The sequence below is a fragment of the Cyrtonyx montezumae genome, unplaced genomic scaffold (genome assembly GCF_038088225.1).
Source record: "Cyrtonyx montezumae isolate F1298 unplaced genomic scaffold, pur_monq_1.0 scaffold_3, whole genome shotgun sequence".
Taxonomy (NCBI): domain Eukaryota; kingdom Metazoa; phylum Chordata; class Aves; order Galliformes; family Odontophoridae; genus Cyrtonyx; species Cyrtonyx montezumae.
Window position 1 is genome coordinate 145,963,130 of NW_027072034.1, and position 26,260 is coordinate 145,989,389.

Below are 26,260 nucleotides of genomic sequence, written 5' to 3' on the forward strand. Positions count from 1 at the left end.
ATTATTTTTATTTTTTTCATATAAGTTATTACTCAGGCTAGTGTTAAAAACTTACCACTATAAAATGTCTGCTATCATGGAACAGCCCTGCAGAAAGACAAAATTCACCATTTGCTACAGAGTTTGTAGCTCATTCCAAAGTGGAAACAGTACAGTCTTAACTGTGTAAAATAAGCTCTGAGCAAGCACTGTGCATTCCAAAAGGAAATGTGAAAGAAAGAAATCAGCTCATCTGAAGTTCTAGTTAAGATTTACAGAGCCATACAGAAACTGCTTGTTCAGATGCAGGGACAGGTTCTGGAGTAGAAATAGCAGTGTTCAATAACTAAATAGTTCCAAAAGCTTTACAATTCCCAAAGCAAGCTCTATGCTACTTAAGATGGATTCTGGACACCTTTCAAGAATCTGTATTAGCTCACATAATTTTGAGACAGTATCCTATAAAGAATGTTTCTACAACTGCTTTTTTTTTTCCTGTTATCTCAATAATGCATGGCTATTCCTAGAAGACTGTGAAAGGCCACTGCAACTCTGGAATCTTAAGCTATAAACCAAATTAACATTCATTACTGAAAAATGACAGGTGCTGCTACTATGGAAATAAGTGGGAAGTTAAGAGGTTACCATGTACTGCTCATGGACAGCCTACAGGGATTCAAACATCAGATTTCAGCTTCCATAAAACAGTATAGGGGAGGTGACAAAACTAATTAATTTAAGTTAATAAGTAAAAATATATAAAATAGTAAAAAGAGAAATGAAGAAAAATGATATTTAAAATATATATACACCACAATCATGCAGGCACTTAGTCTATGCTTAAATATTTAATTTCAAAAAGTGGCAAGGCATAATGCAACAAAAATGTATTTCAAATTGCATTTTTAAAGACATTTCAAAAACTAATTATAAAAATGTTTTTCTTTTATAAAGCAGACACTGGGTTACTTAAAAATAAACAGCTATAATCAACTACTTAAAGATAATTTGTCCTGAAATATTAAACTGAAGCTAAAACATACACAAGAGACAACTATTTTCTATCTGCAATCTAAGCTGTAAAAAAGTATCATTAATGAACATTGTTCATAACTTTCAGAAAGGACAGACTGATTTGCTTTCCTTCTAACACACTGCTCTTCTGCAGCTCTGATAAGTAACTATAAACAAAGAAAAAATCTAGTTGGAAGAAAGCACCTGTTTATTGACAAACAGGAAGAATATTAGAACTAAAGGCCTCTATCATGAAAATGCTACTGTTCATTTTGTTAAAAGATATTCAATCACAATATATATATTTTTTTCACCTACATTTATTAAAGGATATTTGGAAGATGTAGTTTATATTGAGCTGACCTGTATTTATTATTTTGTAAATGAGTTTCAAGAAATCTGTTCCCCATTTCTGGCAAGAAAAGAAAATGATACACTGTTGAGGTTATCTGGACATTTTTATCCATAAATTTTTGCAAAACAGAGAAAACAACTGAACCGACAGTATTTAAACAAAGCAGGAAATCACAAGCATTCCCTATCCATTATTATATGTTTCCACTCCGAAATAAACTATGCATTTCTTCACAGAAAACAAGAAAACCTGCTTTATAGCTTTTTATATCTATTTAGCTTATTCAAGGTATTACAGTTTCCTAAGTCACTACATAAAACTTGCATTTTCAATACTGTTTATTGCATTTCATAGAAGTTCCATTACAAACAAATTCACAGCAAATGTAGGTTGGAGGCATCATTTTTATTTATTACTTTTCATAATGCCTTTTCTTTTCCAAGATATCAACACAATCTCCAGAATTACTGTCATTGTTCTCAAAGACAGATAAAGGACAAAAGAAATCATAGCATACAGTCTAATTATTGCCATCTATCAACAACAGAAGACACACTGAAGCTATACAATGCAGTGTACAGTAATCACTCAGATATTTAAGATGATCCAATTTAAGAGTAAGATTATGAAAGATCTGGAGGTTTGTTAAGATACATTTTCAGTTTGTGTGAGTTATATTTCTTTAAGAAACAGACACCAGGAGGTCAAGGGGATGCCTCTGGAGAAGAATGGAGATCTCTTTAGAGCTTCCCTTAAGACCAATTGATGACACCTAGGAAGGAAAGGTTCTAGTGATGACAGAGAAGAATAGGAGAAAAATTATGAGGAAGAGCTTTGGGATTGTGCCAACTGGAGCCAGAAAGACCAATGAGACACTCAGGAAGCAGAGTTTGATGAAATAAATCTTGTGGAGGAAAAAGAGGACTCTGACATGCTAGCTAGTACTCAGAAAGACATTAATGGCACAGCTACTGCAGGGTTTCGGTTGGATCACGAGTATTATTTAGAAATACATCTCACAATCACTCTTGCCCATTAATATTTTTTTTTATGGCGCAAAACAATCATGGCTTGCATTGCACAGTTTCTTTCAATAGATGCACTCCAATTGCACTATACTATTTGCCAATGCAAAGTCAAACTTGGAAGATCTGTCCTAGAAATACACACTGAATAGAGGTAAAGTTGCCAACAAATTCCTTTTACTGCTCTCTTAATTTGTCATAAAATCACATTCAGTATCTTTTATTTAATAAAACCCAGACTTCAGATAATTTTAAGAGATTTTTTTCAATGCTTTCAAATGAGAGAAGACTGTTAACTCACTTCCCCCTTCTGAGTACCCAGTGACCTGTTTAAGGTAGTATAGGCAGGTAAGACCTACTCACTTGCTCACAACAGAATTCCTGCAAAGTTCTTGTATCTTCTATTTCTAGCACCAGTTAGAAGGATAGTAGAAAAAAATGACAGTAAGGCTGGGTGGGTATTTGACATTTATACTCTCTGCAAGAAAAGACAATCACAAAACTGAAGTATTTTAGTTTCACAGAAGTTCAGCCAAACTAAACTATGGAAGAGTTGTGATTTTATCTCAGCCATCTGCTCATTTTATAAGCAAAGAATGTTTGATTACTGGAATAAATTCAAAGTCTTCAATCTGTCTCCTGTCTAAGAAAAAGAAAGATTCTTCAGTTTAAAAATGGGGAAAATGGGATTTCCATTATTTCCTGAAGTATTAAAACTCCTCTCGACTCCAGACTGAGACAGAACATTTTGCCCTATTTTTATTTATTCTGATATCCAAAACCAAGTAAATACTACAATCACAATTCCTACTACCACGTAAAACAAACTGAATCACTCACAGAGCTTGGTAAACATTTACCATACAGTTCTTAGTACACTGAAGTCAGACACACATCACCACCTTCCCTCTAGAAGATCTGGGCACAGCTAATTCGTAATTATTAGCACATACTTTTGTTATTCGCTCTCTGTTGGAAAGCCTGGACATACACAATTGCTAGTCCAGCCTTCAGCAGTAATAGTATTCATCAGTAATCTTCTTGTGAGCCTTTACAATGGCCCTACTACTTGACTTCAATCAGCTGTAAAGCTCCTTTATTCTGTTATCACATCAGTGTGAGGGAATGAATGCCAAGGATTGAATGCCCTCCTAAAGGAGTACAGTCGTGCTGTTAGCATAGCAATGAGCTTCATCTGACACTGCTGAACGCATTCTTTCACACTCTCTCACTCTTGCAGAGGAATGCAAGCACGACAAAAATAAATAAATGCTTGGTGCAACCGCTAAAAAACATATCTAGAGAGTAATGTACTAAATAGAGCATGTAACAGGTTAATAAAGTATTTAAAGTTGATATAAACAATACAATTAATAATACAGGGAACAGACAGCAGTTGACTTCCATTCATCAGAAGAAAGGAATGGGCGGAATAATTATTCTACTAATGAGAAAGACTCAGAATTTCAATACAGTATGTCTCATCTATTAATACTCAGTTCCCACCTATTAATATACATTGCTTATTAAACTCTTCTAATGCAATTGATGCAAGAATCTAAGCACAGAACTCTTCTTGCTCATTACAATAAAAAAAACAAGAGATACAGTCAAAAAATGAACGTCAGTGTTCTAAGCAGAATCTGTTGGTAGCTCAATCTATCTCCTCTGTACTGTTAGAGTTGTTCATATTGCTTTAATAGAAACACAGGACTTAGCCTGGTGTGAAACCTCTACTTTTCTGCATCCGGAATCTTAGACTACTGCATCTACAAAGCTATCAGACAGCACAGGCAGGAAACTGAACTGTCTTTCATAATTTAACATTGCTTTTTAGCGCTGACTAGGACAAAGGTTTTGTTGCTTTCAATTTTTTAATTTCAAATACATCATCAGCAATAAACCATGACAGTAATCTGTGCTTTAAAAGGAAGAACAGAAGTGCATCTTTCTAGCTCAAGTATATTGGTGATTTTCAGTAATAAATGCTCTGTTTCAGGAAAATTTACATTTCAATGGCGAGTTAGGACAAAAAACATTTTATAACCAGCTATAAAACAGTACTTTTCCTCTAAAAGAGTTATTTCTATGACTACTTTCTTTTAAATTTCAATCATTTACTTTCATAATGATACTGAAAATCACCGCACTCATGCATAACTCTATCAGATAAGAAGACTGGCTGAATGTTACAAAGACATCACGAACTTCAGCAAATGATATCTGCACTTATCCTAAGAACATTCTCTTTTCAGACATTCTGGAGGCATTCAAGGCCAGGCTGGATAAGGCACTGAGCAACCTGGTTCTCAGGGATGTATCCCTGCTTGCAGCAGGAGGATCGGAATTGGAGGGACCTCAAAGGTCCCATCCAACCCAAATCAATCTGCGATTCTCATTTAAATTAATACTAGCATGCAAATCCACTCATGCTATGAACTGCTCATCCGCCTCCTTGTATTTGCTAAGACAACCTGATTTTTTCCCATCAATTTTTTATTAAAAACATCTTGCATGCAAGTGCATTTAAATTTCTATGCTTTTCCATTAAGAACCAAGAGAAAAGATGCTGTTGCATGCTGCTGAACACTTTTTATTATTTAACCAGAAGCAGGTAATTTCAATAAGCACTACATTCTGCAATCCATTTCCGAGCCAACAGGAATACAGTGAGATCTCTGCTGTAAAATGTCTGTCATCAACAAACTCCTATCCAAAGAAGCAATCTTTTTGTCCCTTCTTGGGGATAAAGGACTAATGTGGCAAGTGAATTGGGCTTTTGAACGCTGTTTATAGAACATGAACTGACATCTCAGCACTGTGGTGTGACTCAGCTGATGACACTGCCTTCAGGAGACACAGTGATCCAGTGAGAAAAACAGCCGATTTTCTAGTAGGGATGTTTAAAATATCTTTTTTTCTCCTGTACTTTGCAATTATTCTTGAGAAAAGATCAAAACTCAGGAGCAGTAGCTCCTGAAGACCTTTCCCAGTCTAAGTACATAGCTAAAATTACTGCATCATCCATGGTACACAGAATTTTGGTGATATCCTAAGTAATTTATGTAGAGAACTCTCAGCCAAGGAAGAGAAGGAAGGCATCAAAAGTTACAAAAAAGATTTTTTTAATTATTATTATTTTTAGTGAGCAACAAGAACATTATTATATGAATTGTAGATTTACAAATAATTATTAGAAGATGAAGGCAGTTAATGTAAACTACATCAGAGGTGGAAATGGACCACAACAGAAATGACTACTTCCGATTAGGCCATTCAGAGACCCCTCAGCGTCTGAGACAATACAGCTCCCACAGCTCATACAGTGTTTCAGTAAATAACATAACCCAAAACAACTTTGTTTTGCCAAAAGCAGACTCCAGGAAGACACAGTCTTTTCAGTACTGATGACATACTGCTCTTACACAGCATTAATGAACTCCTGGGCATCAATCTCAGCATCTAGCATGAGACTAAGGTTGCAGTTAACCATGTGGTTTAGTCAAAAATTCATCAGGAAGCACAACACCGTATGTACTCAACTTCGTATTTCCAAGAACACTAACTAAACACAAAGACTTTTCTAAATATACCAGTATTTATTTGCATTCCTGAAACCAATGAAGCACAAAAAGGACAAAAGTGAAAAATATAATACTGTACTGGTAAGTTAAATATTTAATGAAGATTCAACTCCAGAAGGTCAACTTTTCTACTGATAGGAGCAGAATTTTTTGAAATAAAACCAGGAAAAAAATTAGAGTATTAATCTGACAATTCTGGAAAAGGCTTAGATGATAAAATATTAGGAGGGAATAGATTTAATCATACAAATATAAATTCAAACAACTCTAAAAAACAAAAAACAAACAAACAAACAAACAAAAAAAACCAACCAGATAGTCACTGCATTTTAATATTAAAATGAGGAATTTAAAAGCTACCTTTATGGAGTCTAAATTTTACTAAAATAAAAGCACCTATAGCATAACTCTACCTTTCTATTATTTTCTGTTAACGATGTACATTTGGTAATATGATAAATATAATAATGCAGTACTTAATTCTTACACAAAAGAACATACTAGAAGAAAAACAAATTCAATATTGTTTTAAAGAAGAAACCCTTCCCTGTGAGGCTTTTTGAGGCCCAAAGAAGCTGTGGATGTCCCACACTGGAAACCTTTAAAGCTGGGCTGGAGGGGGCTTTGGGCAACCTTGTCTAGTGGGAAGTGTTCCTTCCTATGGCACACTCCTATGTACACTCCCATGGCAGGAGTGCTGGAGGTAGGTGTTCTTTAAGGTCCCTTCCAAACCAAGCCATTCTATGATCCTGTGACTTTAAAAGATGAAAGTTCTTTAGGGAAGAAAAACATGTTTACATGACCGCTTTATTTAAACCATTTGTCATGGTTTCATGTTTTTTCATTTGTACTCCACATCATAACACCATGCAGTGCACTGGGAGTTGAAGAGTTAATGCTGCAGTTCCATGGATTGTCGATATACTTTATGAGTTCTTGTCTCATGGTCTCAGAAAAGAAGACTGAACTACAACACCCATAAAGACTTCCTTTTTCCATTTCCATTTTACGTTTTCAATCATCTCGTATTATACCGTATTATCTCACATGCCACAACTATACTTAGTAAACTAAGTTTTTTTCCTTTAGCTTGTTGTCCAAGTCTATCACCCTACCTTTTCCTCCCCCACAATTCATGGGGTGTGGAACCATGGGCAGGTCCCTTTGCCCCCTTGTCACAGAAACCAGGCCAAACTATGACACCAATTTATTTAAAAACAAGACAACAAATGTCTCCTACTCCCTACATTTTCTTCTCCCACCTCTCCGCCGAAGGAATAATATTAAATTTTCTACTAATGCTGCTGAACACAATGAAAGTCCTTTCCACAGTTTTGAGGAAGTCTGAAGAACGCTGTCAAGTTCAAAATTAAAAGAATACATATTTCCAAACATGTGCTACATAAATCTATTTAAGATTGGCATTAATGCTTTGTGAAGAATAAAATGCTTCCAAGATCTACCTTGTGAGAATGCAGAAGTAGGTAAGACATAACTAATGAAAACTGGATTACTGGAAACTGAAGGCCAAATCTTATGTTTGCTTGAGAGCAGGAAAAGTAACCAGTGAAACAGAAGGAGAGGAACAATGTAGCCCTTGCTTCTGTGAGCAATCTTAGCACATAAAATAGATCTCTTTGGAATAAGAGTTTACAAATGGACAATCCGCCATAATCCTCCCCCGAGAGTTCTGATGAATAATTGTTTACCTAAATAAAGGCTTTCTTCACTTAATTGAAAAAGACATTGTTTGCCTATAGCAGAAATCAGATTTTATATTAAATATTTGTATTGATTTTTATCTTTACAGTTCACCAACTTATTTGTCAGTAACCTGCTGAAACTGACTGAACTAAGAGGTCAGCACTCCTCTTGTATTTGGTGACCAAATGAGGAAGTTTAATTTCCCTACTGGGTTACACTGTCAGATGATGGAATAAAGTGTGCATGAAACAAAAGAGTAGACAAAAATGTTTTTTAACTAGGGATGAAAGTTTTAGATATTGTTTTTACAGGAAGGAAGAAAAAAAAGATTTACACAAAAATATGGATATTGGTATGCAGCAAACAAACATTTTATGTTTGTCTAAATAAACAAATTGACAGAAAACCTTCATTTTCAATATTAAAAGTTGCTAAATACAGCAAAGGAAACAATGCTGCCTATTTTTGCATGTCCATTTTAAATTTCTTTGTATAATTTTAGATATACCAAATGTAATGTGAAACATTCTGACTACAATGTTTGAAAAAAACAGCATATTTCTCTATAAAAAAAAAAAAAAAAGAAAGAAAAAAAAATCATCATCTGCATCACTTGGAGCCTGTTGAAAATTATTTAAAAATAGTATCTTTTTCTGTCTAATTTTTCCAGAGACAATCTATGGAACTCCTCTATGATATATCTAAGATATGTTATTAGCTTTCAGTTAGTTTTGAAGAAAACTGCTAAATATTTTTTAAAATGTGGAAACTATCCTAACACTGTCAACACAGCTTCAGAGTCCCTGAATGACCACTCACAAACTATCTCTAGATTGAATAATTTACCTTTGAATGTCATCATTGTGGCAAAACTCAGGGAGATGCAAGTTTTATGCAACATCTCCCCATCCTCCAGCATCTTTGCACAGAGATTTCTTAAACTTGTTGGAATCTCTTAATCTGTTTATTATCTAATGACAGGTTAGTCTTATGAGTCACTTTTCTCATCCCTGTAAAATTCTGGACCCTCAGTCTTGCAATAAAGTGTTCCACAATTAAACTCTGTTATTCAAAAAAAGTTTCATCTTAGGTTTGATCCTGACATGTCTTAGTTTCCTTTTCATATTTTCCTTTAAATGTGACTCAACATCTCCTTACACCACACGTTTTATACACTTATTCTGTATTTTCCTATTTATTTTTTTTTTTAATCAAAGACTTGGATTAAGTTTTACCCAAGTCCTGGGTTATGTTACTGTTCCCAGAAAAAAACTAATAATTTTTACCAATTTTGGATTTCCTCCAATCTTGATCATGTTCTGTAGGAACTATAGGAACTACCATGGAACTATATGCCATAAAAATTAAGCTCTCTTTTATTCACTTTTCTGACATTTTCATGAAAGCATTATAACTCAAGTTTTTGTTCCCAAGCGGCAATATAGAGTTCATGGCTAATGATTATGTTCAAAAATAGGATTTCCTATCTCAGAAGGTCTTTCAGCTCTTCTTGCCTCTCAAGTTCACTACATTTATTCTGAATAACCTGTTATCAGCTGCAAGATTTTTTATAGTGCTATTCTTCTTTATCTGATCACTTGTGCATATACTAAATAACTGCATGTTAACAACTAAATATATAACATTTACGTAACAGAAACACAGATAGAACATACTGGAACAATTCACAGATGTCTTCTGATGACTTCAGCATCGTTCCTGAAGTTCGAAACTAAATGTTAATATAAACACTTTCCAGTTCTTACACTAGAAAATTATACTCTTCAGTTGAGATGCAAAAACAGAATAGAATCTCTATGTGCACTTGAAAGCAAATCAATTACTCTCCTACATACATAATGACAGACTAAGTTCCTTCACAGTGGAAAGAAACAAAAGACAGTTTTGGGTAACACACAGATAGTTCTGTTGTAGTCAGTCTTTAAACTGAATTACATGAATGTTTCCAATGCTGTAGTTATTTTCTAGATATTTCAAAATACATTTATTGAAAATTCTTGTTAAACTCACAAAAAGAAAAACTCAGATGTAGTCAGTGGGAAAACATCTCACACCAAAACTGGAATTTTATAATGTACCTCTGTTTTAAAACTTGACTTAAACTGCAGGCAGAAAGATAATCACACAGACAGATAAAGTGGACTTGGTATTAATCACTGATACTTACTGATTCTCAAAAAGTAAAAATGTGATAAAATTTCCTTGACAGAAATTCAATATTAAAAAAAAAATCTACAAAAATGTATACATTAGGTCTTTTCAAGTATCAGCTATACATTAATAAACTGTATTTGAAGTTTTGTTGATGAGCAACTGGTAGGATATGAGTTTTCCTTCCTCATATCAGCTTGTTGTTCTCATTTCTAAATCCTGTTCACTTTGACTCATCCGTGCTTGCTTTCTGCTGAGGAAAGGGCATAAAAAGGCTTACTAGTTCAAATACTTCACGGGTTTATGAAGAAGAATGTTGTAAGAAGGATTGCTTTGACAGCTTGATTAGATTAACACAATCAATCAGTTTCAATAACACACGTTGTCCTTAGAAATACAGGCACTACAGCTTCCTTAGTGGATGCTACAGCACTTGAATTGAAAAGCATTAATATAAAATCTTTCCAATGCAAATTTTAATGGAAAATGAACTGAAGTATACTGAATAAGGGTGATGGCATTTACAAACACACTCATCTCACCAAAAGAATAAATTAGCAAAAATGAAGCATAACCACCTGCATGTTTTTTCAGATAAGATGCATTTATATTTTTAAAAAGTACATGGAATTTGTAACTAGTTTATATATGGAAAATAACTTCACAATTTTCCTCCACACAAATGTCTTAAAGTACTGTGAATACCTGATGGTATCATAAAAGCCAGATAAAGAACATCACTACATACAAAACATGAGATTTCTGTCCTTGTTAGTAAGTGTTTCAAGACAATTCAGTTTAGGATGCCAATTTGTGAGAAAAAAGATGAAGAGTAGTTTGGGTTTATGTCTTACTTCACACTTGATACAGTCTTGGATTTTACTTCACACTAGATTTAATTTTAATCCCCCAGTGCAATGTTCCCACCATTTGGGTGGTTTCAAACTACACAACGCATTGCCTTGGAATTGCATGTCTCCATTAGGAGACAGTATGGTTGAAATCCTTGTACTCCAGAAGCAATGCCTCCTACTTCATAATGTCAGAAGCAGATGTTAGCTAATGGGAGCTGAACCTTCCTACCAATATCCTGTTGTATTTTGTTGTTGTTCAACAGATGGCAGCAGAGGGGGCGTCTGACAAAATGGCATCTGGCATGGAAGTGCGTATGATGCAAAGGTGTAGCACTGAATTCCTCCATGCAGAAAATATTGAAAAAATCTTACACTCATTGACACTTCCTGAATGTTTATGGAGACTGAACAGTTGACATGAGTGCAGTGAGACAGTGGGTGGTACATTTCAGCAGTGGAAGCTGCAACAATGGCTCACCACCTCTGCTGCAGATATGGTCAATGTGACATCCAGGCTCTTGTTCACTGCTGGTAAAAATATATAGCTAATGGTGGTGGCTATGCTGAAAAAGCGTTCTGTAGCTGAGAAATTGCTCCATCAAACAGTGTAATTGTACTCTTCATATCTGTTGTAGCTTCCTTGCAAATAAATACAAGGCACTACTTTTGGAGCAACCTACGTACTTTAAAAAACCATCACAAAGTCACACGTCATCTTCAAATTAAGTTCCCAAAAGCATTTTTAGCAAACTGTCAAAACACATGAATACTTATGCTACTGGCAATGCACAGTCCAACTTCTACCTAACTGCATGAACTCTAAACTTGCGTTTCTCAAACATCACAGTTAATATGTACTAAGAACCCTACTCTGTTTCTACAATAAAATTCATTTAATGCAAACTAAAAGGCCTTTTTTTCTTTTGTTTTTTATTTTTTACCATCTAGTGAAAAAATAATAGTGGCATTTAATCTGCATCCTTCCAGTTTCTATTGAAATTCATCTTCCTTCACCCATCACCACTGCCTTCAATCATCACCACTGCTGTGGCTTTCAAAAACAGCTGCAGCAGATGTTGAGTCACTGTCCTTGAAAATACATGGTTTTCACAAAAGCAGTTTTTAATTTATTCGTAAACTGTGATTGTTTACAAAGTCATAATAACAACTATCACAGTGTAGTAATTATGCTAAAGTTGTGATTCAGACATTTTATTTTGAGTGCTTTACACAGCTTTATTTTGATTTTTAGCCTCAATGGAAGCTATTACTATCCTACAGAACACCGTTGATGGCAATTGAGTTATCTGAAATGAATCTTACTCACTGCCACCCATGTACAAGTTTCTTAACTGCTTTAATATGCACATGGTAAAAATGAATTAGGGTGCAGCCAACAATGTTATGTATAGGAAGGAAATAAACGCTCTTACATAGGCGTATCTTTCCAAGTGGATGAATAGAATAGGCAAAATTAAAAAAAAAATAAAAAGCTTAGAGATATTAGAAACAAATTAACTCATTTAAATTTGAGTTGATGTTACTAGTAACAACTGATCTGTGCATTTAATCAGAATAAACCCTAAGATGACAAAATATCTCACAACCTGTACTTTGAGTGCACATTCTATATTCTGTTCACAGATCTGAATTATCAGAAGGACAACTCACTTTTAGAACCAGTGTGAAACTGAAAATTCCTATGAAGTGAAACTGAAAATTCCTATGAAGAACTTCTGTGTTGTTTCTAAGCGTATCCTAACTTGTAAAAGTGGTGAATATTTAGTGGAATATTACATACTCAAGGAAGTTCAGATGACAGATAAAGTTAGATTTGAAAACTACTATTAATAAATGATGGTAAATTAGCATTACTTTAGAACTTCATATTCAGTGACACACTGTAGCATAATTAGCATTATTTCATTTTCAGATACAAAAATATTAATCCCAATTAGGCAAAAAACATCCAAAATTTAGCACAGATTTACATTCACTTTGAAATAGTGAGGTAGGCTTTTTTTGTTTTGTTCTTTTTGTAATCATTAATTATTGAAACACAGAATAATAATGGAACGATTAAGGTTGGAAAATACAACTAAGATCATCTAGGCCAACCCTCCACCTACCAGAAATATTGCCCACTAAGCCATGTCCCTCAGTGCTACATCTACCCTTTCCTTAAACACCTCCAGGTACAGTGATTCCAAAACCTCACTGGGCATAGCCTTTTCCAGTGCCTCACCACTCATGCTGAGAATCCTTGTTAACATCCAGCATGAATCTCCTCTGGTACAACTTGAGTCCCATCGCTGTTACCTGGAAGAAGAGGCCAACTTCCCACCTTGCCACAAACTCCCTTCAGGCAATTGTAGAGAGCAATAAAGTCTCCCCTGAACCTCCACTTTTCCAGACTGAACCATCCCAGTTCCCTCAAGCTGCTCCCCATCAGATCTGTGCTCCAGACTCTTCAATTGTACCAGTGCTGAGTACAGAGGGATGATCACTTCCCAGCTCCTCCTGCCTGCACTATTTCTGATACAAGTCAGGATGCCAGTGGCCTGGGTCAACTCTGCACACTGCTGGCTCACGTTGAGCTGGTCGCTAACTAACATCCCCAGATTCTTCTCCTCCACACAGCTTTCCAGCCACTCTTCCCCAAGCCTGTAAAGCTGCATGTAGTTGATGTAGCCAAAGTGCAGGACCCAGCACTTGGTCTTGAACTTCAACCCATCAACCTTAACCCAGATATGCAGCCGCTCCAGACCCTTCTGAAGGGTCTTCCATGCTGTGTGATCACAGTCAAGATGATTCCATAACCTTCCCTGGCACCAAGATCAGGCTGACAGGCCTATAAGTTCACTGTATCCACCTTACAACCCTTCTTATAGATGGCAGTCACATTAGCAAATCTCCAATTACCCAGGGCCTTTCCAGTTGACAAGGACCACTGGCTCAGATGTATCCCATCCTGCCCAAGCGAGGAAAAATACAAACTGGAACAACCACAGAAATACTTATAGAGAAAAAATGGCAAGAAAATGAAGGAGCTCAAAGATGGATGATGTAAATAATGACAAAATCATCAAATTACATACTCTGATTTCAAGAAATTTATACTCTTTGTATTAGACAAGAACTGTAATTGTTGTGGTTTTTTGTTTTTTGGTTTATTTTCAATTGTGTGGGAAGTAGAAAGTACTTTGGGAAATGCAGGAGAAAAATATGTTGAACAAAAAAGTCTAGCACAGGATCTACTATGAAAAGGTGCAAAATAAGAAAAGTAAGTGCTTTGATGAAGAAAAGGAAAAAGAAAGAATTCTTGGTATCAGTAATTGCCATCAACTATCTTGGGAGAATTGTCATACAGGCACTCTGAAATACATATCTTAACAAAGGGAGTCAGGGCAGAAATAAATAAATAAATAAAACGGATGTGCATATCATCAGCATAAAGCTGACAGTGAAGCTATAAGGAAAGCCTCAGATCATCCATGAATAGGATGGAGAAATAAAAATAAAAATAAAAATAAATGGCCAACAAACCCTGAGAGACTGGAAGAAAGGGCAGAAAAGCTCTCAGCACAGACAGTCAAGGGCAATCCAAGCAGTAGAGCAAAGCACAAGACTGTCATTTATCGGGAAAACAAGAAAGGCTGGAATATTAAGGAAGAAGAAGTCATTACAAGAAGCAAGAATGCAGGAGAGACGTAGAAGAAAGAAGGACTTAACATTTCATGTAGTCCTAATACTGTTGTGCATTCCAGAAACAAACAGTAATTATATATTTCATAATCCCATCACAAGTACCCACGTTGCTATAAATAAACTATTTTTACTGGATGTTACTGTATTTGTGAAGCACTGTTTTATCATTTCTTAGAAAAAGTTGTTGCATTTGGGTGTAGGTAATATGTCTTACACAGAGAAAAGGAGTTAAAAAGTATTTTGAAGGCTTAACATATTTTCTGTGCTGGCTGCTGATAAGCTTTGTAACTAAAATATTCTGCTTTGAAGCACAGCAGGTTAATCTATACACTTCAACCTATTATCTTTGGTGCAGTCTAATGTTCTGTCATCTACAGCTGATTTTGTCATTAATATGTACTAATTACTTTATATGTGGTAGCAACACTGCCTGTTTTGTAAAGTGGAATCAACTATAGATTCATTTCTGAATTTCACAACCCTGTTTTATAGTAATTTATTTTGTTCCTTATCTGCCCGGAGTTCTGCTATTCAGAAATTTATCATGCACTACAATATAAATCATATCCTATATTATTTCAAATTCTGATGTAACAAAATGCCAGCACTTCTGCTCAGCTCTTCATAAACACTTCTGGTTTGATTTAAAATTTCTAAGTTTTATGCAATTTAGAAACATCAGACCTTCCTACATTAAGGCAGTCTACACCTCAGCTATGGATGCTTTAACAAACGTAAACAAGGAACCAGAGAACCGTGCAATGTGTTTGCAATATTTTACAGTTGATCAGGTTTTCACAACAACCCAGCAGAAACAAAAGGGGGAAAAAATGACACGCAGATCAGTGTTAGCTGCTAGTGTTCACTTCTAGAAATATCAGTACCTAGGTACTGCAGCCAGGTACTATCATGAGGAACCTGATAAAACTGATCAGTTTTTAAAGTTACTGTTTTTAAAGTGCTGAACAACCTGTAGAGTCAAGCCATGGAAATGAAGTTGAACAAGGAAATAGTTCTGGGAGAAGACGTTCCATTCAGTGCTGCAGGACCTGTGCAAAGTTCCTGTTGCACTCTGGCTTTTCCCCCTGGGAATTCAGAATTACTCACACAGCACCTATAGAAGAGAGTCTCTGCATTACATACAGAAATGTAAGTACAAATAGAATTTTATAGAATTGTGTCCATTAACTCTCATGTTTAAAGAGCTTAAAGAGTTTGAGATGAAAGCCCAGAACCACCAAGTTTAAAGAAATTTCAGGTAACAACCTGAACTGTAATGGAGTGTTTGCCTTTTATTCATTTATATATTTTAAATAGTACCTAATAGCAGAAAGGGTAAAACAGAATATCATAACTTAAACTAAATCAACTATAACTGAAAACTTGGCAATTTTTCTCGTCTCTTGATTTGCATAAAACAAAGCCTATACTGATTTTTTTTTTCAAATGTATTTAAGGTCTAGCAGTACATTTCCTTTTAAAGCAAACAGTAAGGGAAGCTTACTAACTCTGCTGTGAGGTCATGTGGCTGCAAAAACCACACAGCTGACAGCATTCATCAAATTGGTTCTGTGCTTTTTCATGCTTCATCAAAGGTACTTTTCATCAACAGTGAGCAAGTTTAACACAAACAAAGCCCTGAAGACAAACTTGCAGAGTTACCTATTACTAAAGCCATTATTTGGCTTACAGAATTGCCATTTTGCATAGCAAAAAATGAAGAAGCCTCTGAATGTCACATACCAATTTCACACTGTTGAGCTGGCAGTTAGAAAAACTGTAGTATGTTAGACACTGGAAGAATTTCATTGAGATAAGCCATGTGCAACTGAACCAGAACAGGTTACAACACTTCTCTTAACGTGGCCCAGGATACTGAAGGTTTGTTTTTTGTCTTTTTTTGCTGCAAAGGTGCATTGCTGACTCAAAGCCAACTTGATGCTCACCAGCACTGTGAAGATTTTCTCAGCAAAATTGCTTTCCAGCTCCCCAGCACCATTCTCTGGCTTGCCAACATCCCTTTCCACGGCAGCCCAAGCTGTGGGATATCAGCAATGCCTCCTCACTTCGTAACATCTCCAAACTTAGACTGAGGGTGCACTCCAGGCAAGCACACAGATCAATAACGAAAATGCTGAACAATGCCAGTCCCACTAGTCAATAGCGCCTAGTCTCTAAGTGGACATTGTGCAACTTATCACAAACCTTTGGGTCCGACTGCTCAGTCCATCTTTAAATGCACCTCACTAACCACTCAAAAGCCCATATGCATCAGCTTGTATATTGAAGGTTCCAAAAGTAATGCCTCCTATTAATTTCCATGGAAACTACAATAGTGCAGTTACACTATTTGATAGAGCAAATTCTCAGCTACAAAGCACTGCTTTTCAACAGTCACCAAAATCAGTTATGCATTCTTGCAAGCGATGAACAAGATCCCACTGCAAACATAAAACTAAATAGCACATTTTTTACATGGTTGAGTTCAATTCCACACCTTTCCTTCATACGCACTTCCACGCCAGGCGCCATTTTGTCAGACTGCCCCTCAGCTGCCATGTGTCTCACAGCAACAAAATCTAACTGAATATTGGTGGGCAGGTTCAACTACTACCATACCACCAACTGCTTTCATCTTCTCTGACAAGCTAGACAACACATTGTAGGTGATGGTACTCATTTTAAATCTATCTTATAAAATACATTAAAGTATTATGAAAATCTGACATGTACAGAACATAAAATATGAATAATATAAACAAGCATATAGAGCATATGTGAGAAAGAATTTTTTTCTTGTATAAAAAAGGTTTTTCTTTAGACTTTTAAAATAAAAAATATTACTAAAATTTTCCTACAGCAACAGAAAAACTACTTCAAAGTAGTAAGAAAGGAAAACAAACTATTTTCTAGACTACATCTAACATTTGATTATCATCCTATAAAATGCTTCAAGATCCGGATCAATAGATCACTTTAAAGTACATGCTTAATTAACTAAATTCATTACTTGCTCAACTGAAGTCAATGAAATTACTCACATCCTTTATGTTACACAGAAGAGAAAATACTCCATCTTATCCATTCTGCATGTGCAATTACCTTCTGTTTAGCCACAGAAAAACTGCCATTTATTTCAACAGCACCAGAGGCTGCCTTAGAAAGCTGAATGAACAAAAAGTGAATGCTTCTCTATGTATATGTTGCTGTTTAACTGAACAGCACACAGCTGTTTGCTCACTCCCTCTCTGCCAGTGAGATGGGGGAGATAATAAAAAAATGAAAAATAACCAACAAAATAAACTCATGGGTTGAGATTAAAAAATATATATATTTGCTAAGACAGTATACTAAGATGGAAAAAAACCAGTAATAAATATATATACACACAGACATACATATAGATTTATATATACACATGCATATACATACAGACACAAAACAAGTGATGCACAAGCAATTGCTCACCACCCACCAACCAATGTCCAGCCAGTCCCCACACATTATGAAAGGAATTTTAACTTTTTCAGAAATTCAGGGAGCTTCCCTCTTTTAGATTAAGTATCTGCAAGCACAATTTATGTTTAAGTTAGACAGGTAATGAATGATCTGGTCAATACACTCAATGAAAGCTAAAAAGTGATTCAGCTGACCAGCTGCACTAAGCCACAGGAAAGCTCTCCCTTAGCTTCCCAGTCTTTATTCGCTAGGTTTCCTTGCCTCATATAGCAGTATATACACAAATTTACAGTAAGGTACATTTATTTTTAAATTCACAAACTAAACTAAACCCCATCTTTACAATGACTGGATGAGCTGGAAAGGTGGGCCACATGAACCTGAGGTTCAACAAGGCCAAATGCAAGCTGTTGCACCTGGGCCATGCATGGCAATCCCAGTTATTTATACAGACTGGAGGAAGAAATTTTAGAGAGCAGCCCTGTGGAGAAAGACATGGGGGTCCTGGTGGATGAGAAGCTGGACATGAGCCTGCAATGCATGCTTGCAGCCCAGAAGACCAATTATATCCTGGGGTGCATTAAGAAAGGGTTGGCCAGCAGGGAGAGGGAGGTGACTGTCCACCTTGTGAGGCCCTATCTAGAGTACTATGTCCATGACTGGGGCACCAAACACAAGAAAGATGCAGAGCTCTTGGAACAGGCCTAGAAGAAGGTCACTAAGATGACCACAGGACTGGAGCACCTCTACTATGAAGAAAGGTTGAGGGAACTGGGCTTGATTAGTTTGCAGAGAAGGCTCTGGGGAGACCTCACTGCAACCTTCCAATACTTGAAGAGAGCACATAAACAGGAGGGGGGATGACTGTTTACATGGGTTGACAGGACAAGGGGGAATGGTTTTAAATTAAGACAGGGGATTTAGGTTAGATACTAGGAGGAAGTTTTTCACTCAGAGGGTGGTGACGCACTGGAACAGGATGCTTAGAGAGGTTGTGAGCTCTCCGTCCCTGGAGGCATTCAACGCAAGGCTGGACATGGCTCTGGGTAGCCTGCTGTAGTGGTTGGTGACCCTGTCCATGACAAGGGTGTTGAAAGCAGATGATTTCTGAGCTCCTTTTCATCCCAGGCCATTCTGTGATTCCCATTATTCTATTTCCAGTGAGCTCACAGGCTGGAAGACTTGAAAGTAGGAATCTTGGAATTTGAGGTCCAACAGACTTCTGACATCCATGCATTTATAAGTAATATGTAAACCCATTCAAAGACATGGCAGATAATTATTTCAATTTTCCTGCAGAGCACCTACTACAAGCATTAACTTTAAGTTTTATAACTGCTAGTACTACTGCTTATTCCTCAGAATGCAGGTAAATGTCACTACACAGGCAACCTAATACTCAGTCCTCATGGTCCCTAACCTTCTCTGCAAGTACTACAGAATCTGAACAGGGACACAGTGACAAGATTGATTCTTCCTGTAATGAAAAAGAAAGAATGTGAAAATAAGCAGATGAGACACATTAAATGATATGCCTAAGATCACAATTAGGAAAGCTGATGGGCTGGCTCAAGTAGAAAGCTGATTTTTCAATTTTATAGAGGGAGGAAGTTAACTTTTGTCATTGGGATTTTCTTCTGAGGAGTGTTTGTTGGTTCCTGTTTTTTATAGTTTGGTTGCTTTTGATTTTGTTGCTTGTCTGTATTAATACCTTGTTTGCTGAGGCAAAGCATAGAAGGCAGGCAGTAAGGGAGAAAGATGAGGATATATAACTGCAGATAACAGTTTGGAACGCACAGCAAAGTTGTGGTCCAGCTCAAGATCAAGACCTGCTTAATTTGTTTGCATGAGGAGACTGGAAGCCTTGTCTCCCACTAAGAATTAAAAATGCACAGGCATTAATAAACTATACCTTGATAATCAACAAGAATACCAATTGTATTTACACATTATAATTCTACAAATAAGGTATGGATTTCTTCCTTCCTAGGAGAAAACCAGAGAACTTATATAAATATGAATGAGTGCTTTTTAAGGTCAGAAAAATAGGTACTCAAAAGCATATAACCCTTACGTATGTTCACATCTGTACAAAAAGTTACAGTTGAAGATAAACTTTTTCTGACTAGCATTCTTACCTTCTTGTCTGTCAGTTTTATGTTAGCAGCAGATAAACAGTAAGAGGTCACTGACTTCAGTGTTATGCCACTGGAATATAATTGCCTGCCAAAATAAACCGTTAATGAGCACAACTCTTGTCAATGGGAAGTTGCCTTGGCAACATAGCTGTCCTGGCAGATAACTATCCACAAGGTGTACAGTGATGAGAGTCAGTTGGCTGACAAAGACTGAAAAAGTAAAAAAGACTTTTCAATTGCTAAGGTTGAAGGGAAGCTGTATGCACCAGGAGACTAGTGTCAGTAGGGAAAACACTAACTTCAACAGAATACGAGTGTTAAAGTAAGGATGTTTTGTTTGAAAATGAAATATTTAGATTGAAAACCTTGTAAGTAAAACTCTTCTTATGTTCAGTGTCCAAGAACTAATTTTAATTTTAATTACATCTTTGGAATTACTTTTAAAGAAGGTAACATGAAAAGGTGTTCTTGAATTACAGTTTAGGTAGGGAGAATCACAGCTCAGCTCAGGAGAGGACAGCAAATTCCAGCTCTCAGGCAGGAATCTGGAGAAAACAAGAACCATTTCTAATACAAAACAAGGGATGCCAGAATCAAAGGAGAACGCATTACTTGACTAAAGGCTATAGAGGTCTCTGATGCTTCTGAATCCAAGAAATTATCTTAAAGTATGTATCATGCGGACAAGAATCCATTTCCAAATTAAGCGGTATTTTACCTTTATCTCCTAAGAAAATTAAACTTTCACATTTGCATTTTATGTCCAGGCAGGAAAGGTTATAATCCAGTATGCCTATCTCTTCCACTTCAGAAGCATTTGACTCACTGGTCAGCTTCAATCAAATTGACAAATGTTTATAAATCTTAAATACATGATGCTACTCATGTATAAGTATTTGGATATTAAATATTCACACCCAAATCTTTTCAACAGTTTCACTAAGGTAGCCTCTGAAACTAAACTGCTGTGGAACAAGACAGAAAGAGGACATAAATTAAAACAAAATACAAGAAACGAAAGGGCAAAAATAACAGAGTAAGATTATTAAGATTAGTATTACTCAGTAAATTACTGAACTATCTTGAAAATTAATAGTTTGGTAGAGATACAAACTTAACGAGGACAGTCTTAATGTTAAGAAATAAATCTGGCTGCAAAATGTTGCAGTGAGCTATCATGCCACTAATAAAATGGATAAACTATTTTTTTTTTAAACTATAACATTAGATGTCTGCATTTAAAGAAAGTCCCCCCCCAGACAAAACCTATGAATAAGTTGCATAAGTGATACAAACAAGCAGAGGTGAAAAAAAAGCATGTATGTTACCATGCTGGTCAACAGAGGTCCAACCTGAGACAGACAACAATAAAAACAAGCGTCAAGTCAGAGTGATAGAAAATAAACTTCAATTTCTCCTTGTATAAGGAAAGTATGTAAATGGCTAATTGAGTACTTGCAGTAATATTTGGACTAATGAAAACACACATTTTTCAGAAAACTTAATATTTATTTTGAAGAAGGGAAGCATCGTCTTCTCAGACAAGGAAGAAATAATTAACTACAAGAAGGAAAAAAATAACACTTTTCTGGATCACTTGTAGGACTTCTGAAAAAAAGGCATAAAGTACTTTGTAGTACGTGTCAACAGCAATGGCCACTCCCTGTTCATCAGGATGTAGCATGAGACATGGATTATCTACTGAGAAAGGAAATTCCCTTTGTTTTCCCTCACACTGGCTCTGGCACTCATTAGCTCCCTTACAGGGCTAACATGAAGATAACTTCTATTATCAAGAAGTAAGGGGTACAGGAACTGGGAGAAAAACCTAATTCAGCACAGACACAGTAAACTAGCTGACTCATAGTATCAATTTTGGTATTGTGTGATATTGTTTGCCTTTTTCCTACTCTTACATCTTTCAATCATTTTGCAGAATCGTACAGAATGGCTTGGGTTGAATGGGACCTCGGAGCCAACCCAGTTCCAGCCCCTGCCATGGGCTGGTTGCCCCTACCACATCAGGCTGCCCAGGTCCCCATCCAACGTGGCCTCAAACCCCTCCTTCAGAGACGGGGCATCCACAGCTTCTCTGGACATCCTGTTCCAGAGCCTCACCACATACTTTATGAAAAACCAAGGTTGGAAAAGACCTCCAGGATCATTTAGTCCAACCATCCACTTACCAGCAATATTTCCTCCTGAATATCATTTTGCATGATGTTACTAAATGCTTTTATTTGCATTAATTTTTCATGGTTTCAGATAAGCCTTACGATATTTTGGTAACACTAAAGCATTCCTCAAAGAATAATCCTCAAAGAAGAAAAGTTGCAAACAAGGGCTCTGGTGTGTTGTATATATCACCCACTCCACTCACCTGTTTTGCAGTGTATACAAAGACTATGAGAATTAAATTTCAGCTCCATCAGACTACTAGGGAGCTGGCAATACAGCATTCAGCAAAGTGGTACTAAACAAAAGGGCTTCCTGGAAGGATTAGACTGTACACTCAAAATCTAGACTTTCAAATAGCACTTGCCACAGTATATTGAAAATTGAAAACTAATATACATAGCTGCTACAGCTTTCTTTCTTTTTTTTTTTTTTTTTGGCTTTCACATTTTGGTATGTTTTTTTGTTGTTTTGTTGCTGTTTTTCTCAAAATACTTCAGATCCACATAAATTTTAATACGCAGCCACCACAAATGTCTGAGCAAGTTTTTAACAGCACTTCTCAAGCAAATTATGTACTCCTACAGTTACACAGAGAAATCACTGCAGGAATGACAGCACAGAAAGGTAATTTGTGTAAGAACATCAGGCCAGAAGACCAACAGTATAATGAAAAATAGAACTACCTCATCTCAAACAGCAGTCAGTACAACATTATATTATCAACTATCAAGAAAATTTAATGGCATTGTTATGAGTTTTCCTTCCAGCTCCCATCTGCCCAGAAATCAGACGTCGTTCTGAACTCAATATATTTTTTTGTTTCTTAAAAAAAAAAAAAAAGACTTTTCCCTAAAATTTAACTCTATACTACTTTACAACCTGCCACTTGTGTTGCCACATCTAGGAAAGGATGAAGGATTTCAAATGGATGCTACCACTGTAATGATTTTTTGCATTTAAGAGAAACATACACAGCTACATAAACACAGTGGATCTTAAAAGTGCCTCAAGGACAACACAGATTCTAAGAAAAGAAAATCAACCTAAATAAAAAGTTTAGGCAAGCTTCCTCTATAAAACGTCTGTAATTGAATCAAGGTTAGCTTCAGAGACTTTGAGAGAAAACCTAGCCTTTTACAGTATTTGTTTAGAGTTGAACAGCATAGGTGTAGAGCATACAGATATTCCCCCCCCCCCCCAAATTCCAATGCAGAATGTTGAGTCATTTAAGACAGAGTTAACTCATGGTTTCAAATACTCAAAGAAATCCTTAAATCAATGTCAGTAACTTCCCAGAGATGCAAAAAGGAACAAGCATAAAACTAACATACATATACCCTGAATTATTCAGCCACATGCTAGCTTATTTACCAACTCTTTATGCCAAAATAGTTGGCAAAATGTAGAATAAAAAGGCAAGAGAAAACAAAAAGATAAATCTGAGGTATTATACTGCACTATTGGTTTGAGAAGTCTTTCACATTTGACAAAGCCTACGACCATCCATACAAAAAGTTTTGTAGATTTAAAATGTGAGTGTCTTAGGCATAACTTAACAAACAATTTTAATTTCAAAAATATATGTTACTTGAAGCATTTATCTTAAAAACAAAACTAAACAAAAAATGTGAAGTCCAAATCAAGTAAAAAAAGGGATAATTCACCCTCATTAAAATGCAGTCTAGGTTAAAGAATAAGTAAAACAAAATATTTATAGCTAAGAAGTTCTTGCAACACGTTCTTTGTAAGCAACATGCTTAATATCCTTAATTTTCCTATTTTACAAAGTTCTGCTTCAGAGATTTCAGAGGCACAGCTACAAAATACCACAGCATTTACTTAACAGAAGATTTGGGAACCTATCCAATTCCCTCCACCCCTACACTTTAACTAGATCAACCACAGGTATTTTGGATTATATCTTCAACAACTTACTCCACAGAGTATAACTGATGAATCCTAAATTAAACTAGACAAAAATATGATACCAGCTAGAGAATCTTTATTACCATTCAAACCAAGACAGATCAGGACATCATTTAAACATCTGATCCTATTCTCACAATGTTAATGGAAGAACTGCAAAGAATTTTCAGAGACATAGCATTGATTATAACCATTTTAGATAACAACAGTTATCTATCACACTAGGAAATACACAACAGAAGACTATTAAAGCGTGCTGTTGTCCCCCTGAAATCTCTTGATGTAGTTCAAGGGAAAACAGGGCCTACCCTTAGAACGACCATGTCGTAATTTAAGCTGGGAACATCGATATTTAGTCAATATTTTCTCTGAATTGAAGAAAATGTACAGCTCAGTGAGATGAGGCATTACTCCAGCTTTGACAGTAAGAGGGGAAGAGCAAAAAGACAAAAGGTTTCATTCTGTGAAAACAACAGTGGGATCCTCTTTAAAGAAAGGCTGCTGTTCTCGTATTGTTGGGAGAGAATGGGAGCCACTCACTGTCACCCTAGAAGTCCACATGAAGTGAGGGAACCAGAATAGACACCCAGTACAGACTCAATGGAACCAGGCAGTCTGCCCTACCCAGACACCTCTCCCATCAGCAGTGCTCCTCACATTTGCCAAAAGTCTACTGTTTAAAGAAGTAAATAAAATAATTAAAAATAATTTTAAAATGGAACCAGAAGCTGCTGGAACACTAAGAAATAGAACTAAGAACAGGCTAACCAATTTTCCCTAATACCAATTCTTTCACTCAACAATTGAGCAGGAAATTATTGAAAAAATTAATTGCCTCACATAGAGGTCAGAATGATACAGAATTTTGTCTGGATGAACAATAGAAGAAGACAAATTACAGAGGGATGAGCATTTCTCAGTCCTGGAGAGCTAGATGCTAGTTTTGCAATGAATAGTTCAGAGCGGAGCACGAAGCCTGAAACTCAGAATCTGTGGAGGGCACTGATTAAGCAAAATTCAATGTTTTGCTTTTCTGAAGAGGCAGAGGATTAACCCGTGTCATTAACCCGTGCTTTGACAAGGGGTACATATTAGTATTACAAATTGATATGATTAAAAGTACTTATTTTTTGAAGAGCACGATGATTGAATACCTTTACTGTTTCTAACTGGTAGTGATCACTGGAGACTTTCTTTTATTATTATGACTCTAAATCAAAAGGCTCAAGAAGAATAGCACAGAAGCATACCTGCATGTTGAAAACATATGATCAGAGTTATGGAAGTGTAATAAAGTACTTACTTGGTACGTGTCCCATAATCTGATGGTACACCGTAAAGGGACTTCTCTCATGAGTAAGTTATTCATCCATCGGAAAGCAAATTGCAAATATTTCACCTCATGCTGATCCAAGTGTCTATGAACTTGTTCTGAAGATAAAATAAATCAACATTTTACTGACTTTTCTGAAGTATTTAACTATCAAAAGTAGTATCTGAAAAATTAAATCATTCTCTGATCCCAAGCAGGTAACTTGGTAATGCAAGCAAATAGACAAAATTACAAAGACAAACATGAGAAGCAATTGTACAGTACATTGAACTTATTTTTCTTCCTTCAGATGACTTAAAAATGGTTTACAACAAAAACAGAAAAATGATTGAAGTCACAACTTCTCAATATACAAAAATTATCTGCAAATTGATAAAACGAAAGAAATATGTAGATATACACTCACTAACTTATTAGATTATAAATTATTTGGGGCATGACTACAAGCAACAAGGTTTACAAATAATGTAATGGATTTCAAAATTAAGACACTGGAAATAAAAAGAAGACAATAAAAAGGCAAAGGAGTATAAAAGAGCATAAGTAAATGCTGTATTCACTTGAAACAGAAAGTTGAGACTAATACATGCAAAACAGTGAGAAAATTGGAACAAATTGCATCTTAAATAATTTCTTAATATCAAAAAAATACAAATTTTTTCAAAGTACATATCACAATATCAGTGGTTTCTAAAGAACTAGTCAAAGACAATATTCATTCTGAATATTCTGAGTATTGAGAGTTGAGATATCACTTGCATGGGCTATTTCCATATTTAACAGAACTAATCTGCTAGCTTGACTATGTATTTAGCAAAATTTAGCCCAAAA

The 26,260-nt window shown here is 35.9% G+C and overlaps 1 protein-coding gene across 1 annotated transcript in view; it reads right to left on the minus strand.

The window, feature by feature from the left end:
• Window positions 1–26,260, minus strand: part of TBC1D22A (TBC1 domain family member 22A) — a 150,218-nt gene that overhangs the window by 47,542 nt on the left and 76,416 nt on the right. Inside the window, exon 11 of the mRNA XM_065743568.1 lies at window positions 25,400–25,527. Within this exon, the coding sequence (XP_065599640.1) occupies window positions 25,400–25,527 (128 nt within the window). The remainder of the gene's footprint in view (window positions 1–25,399; window positions 25,528–26,260) is intronic.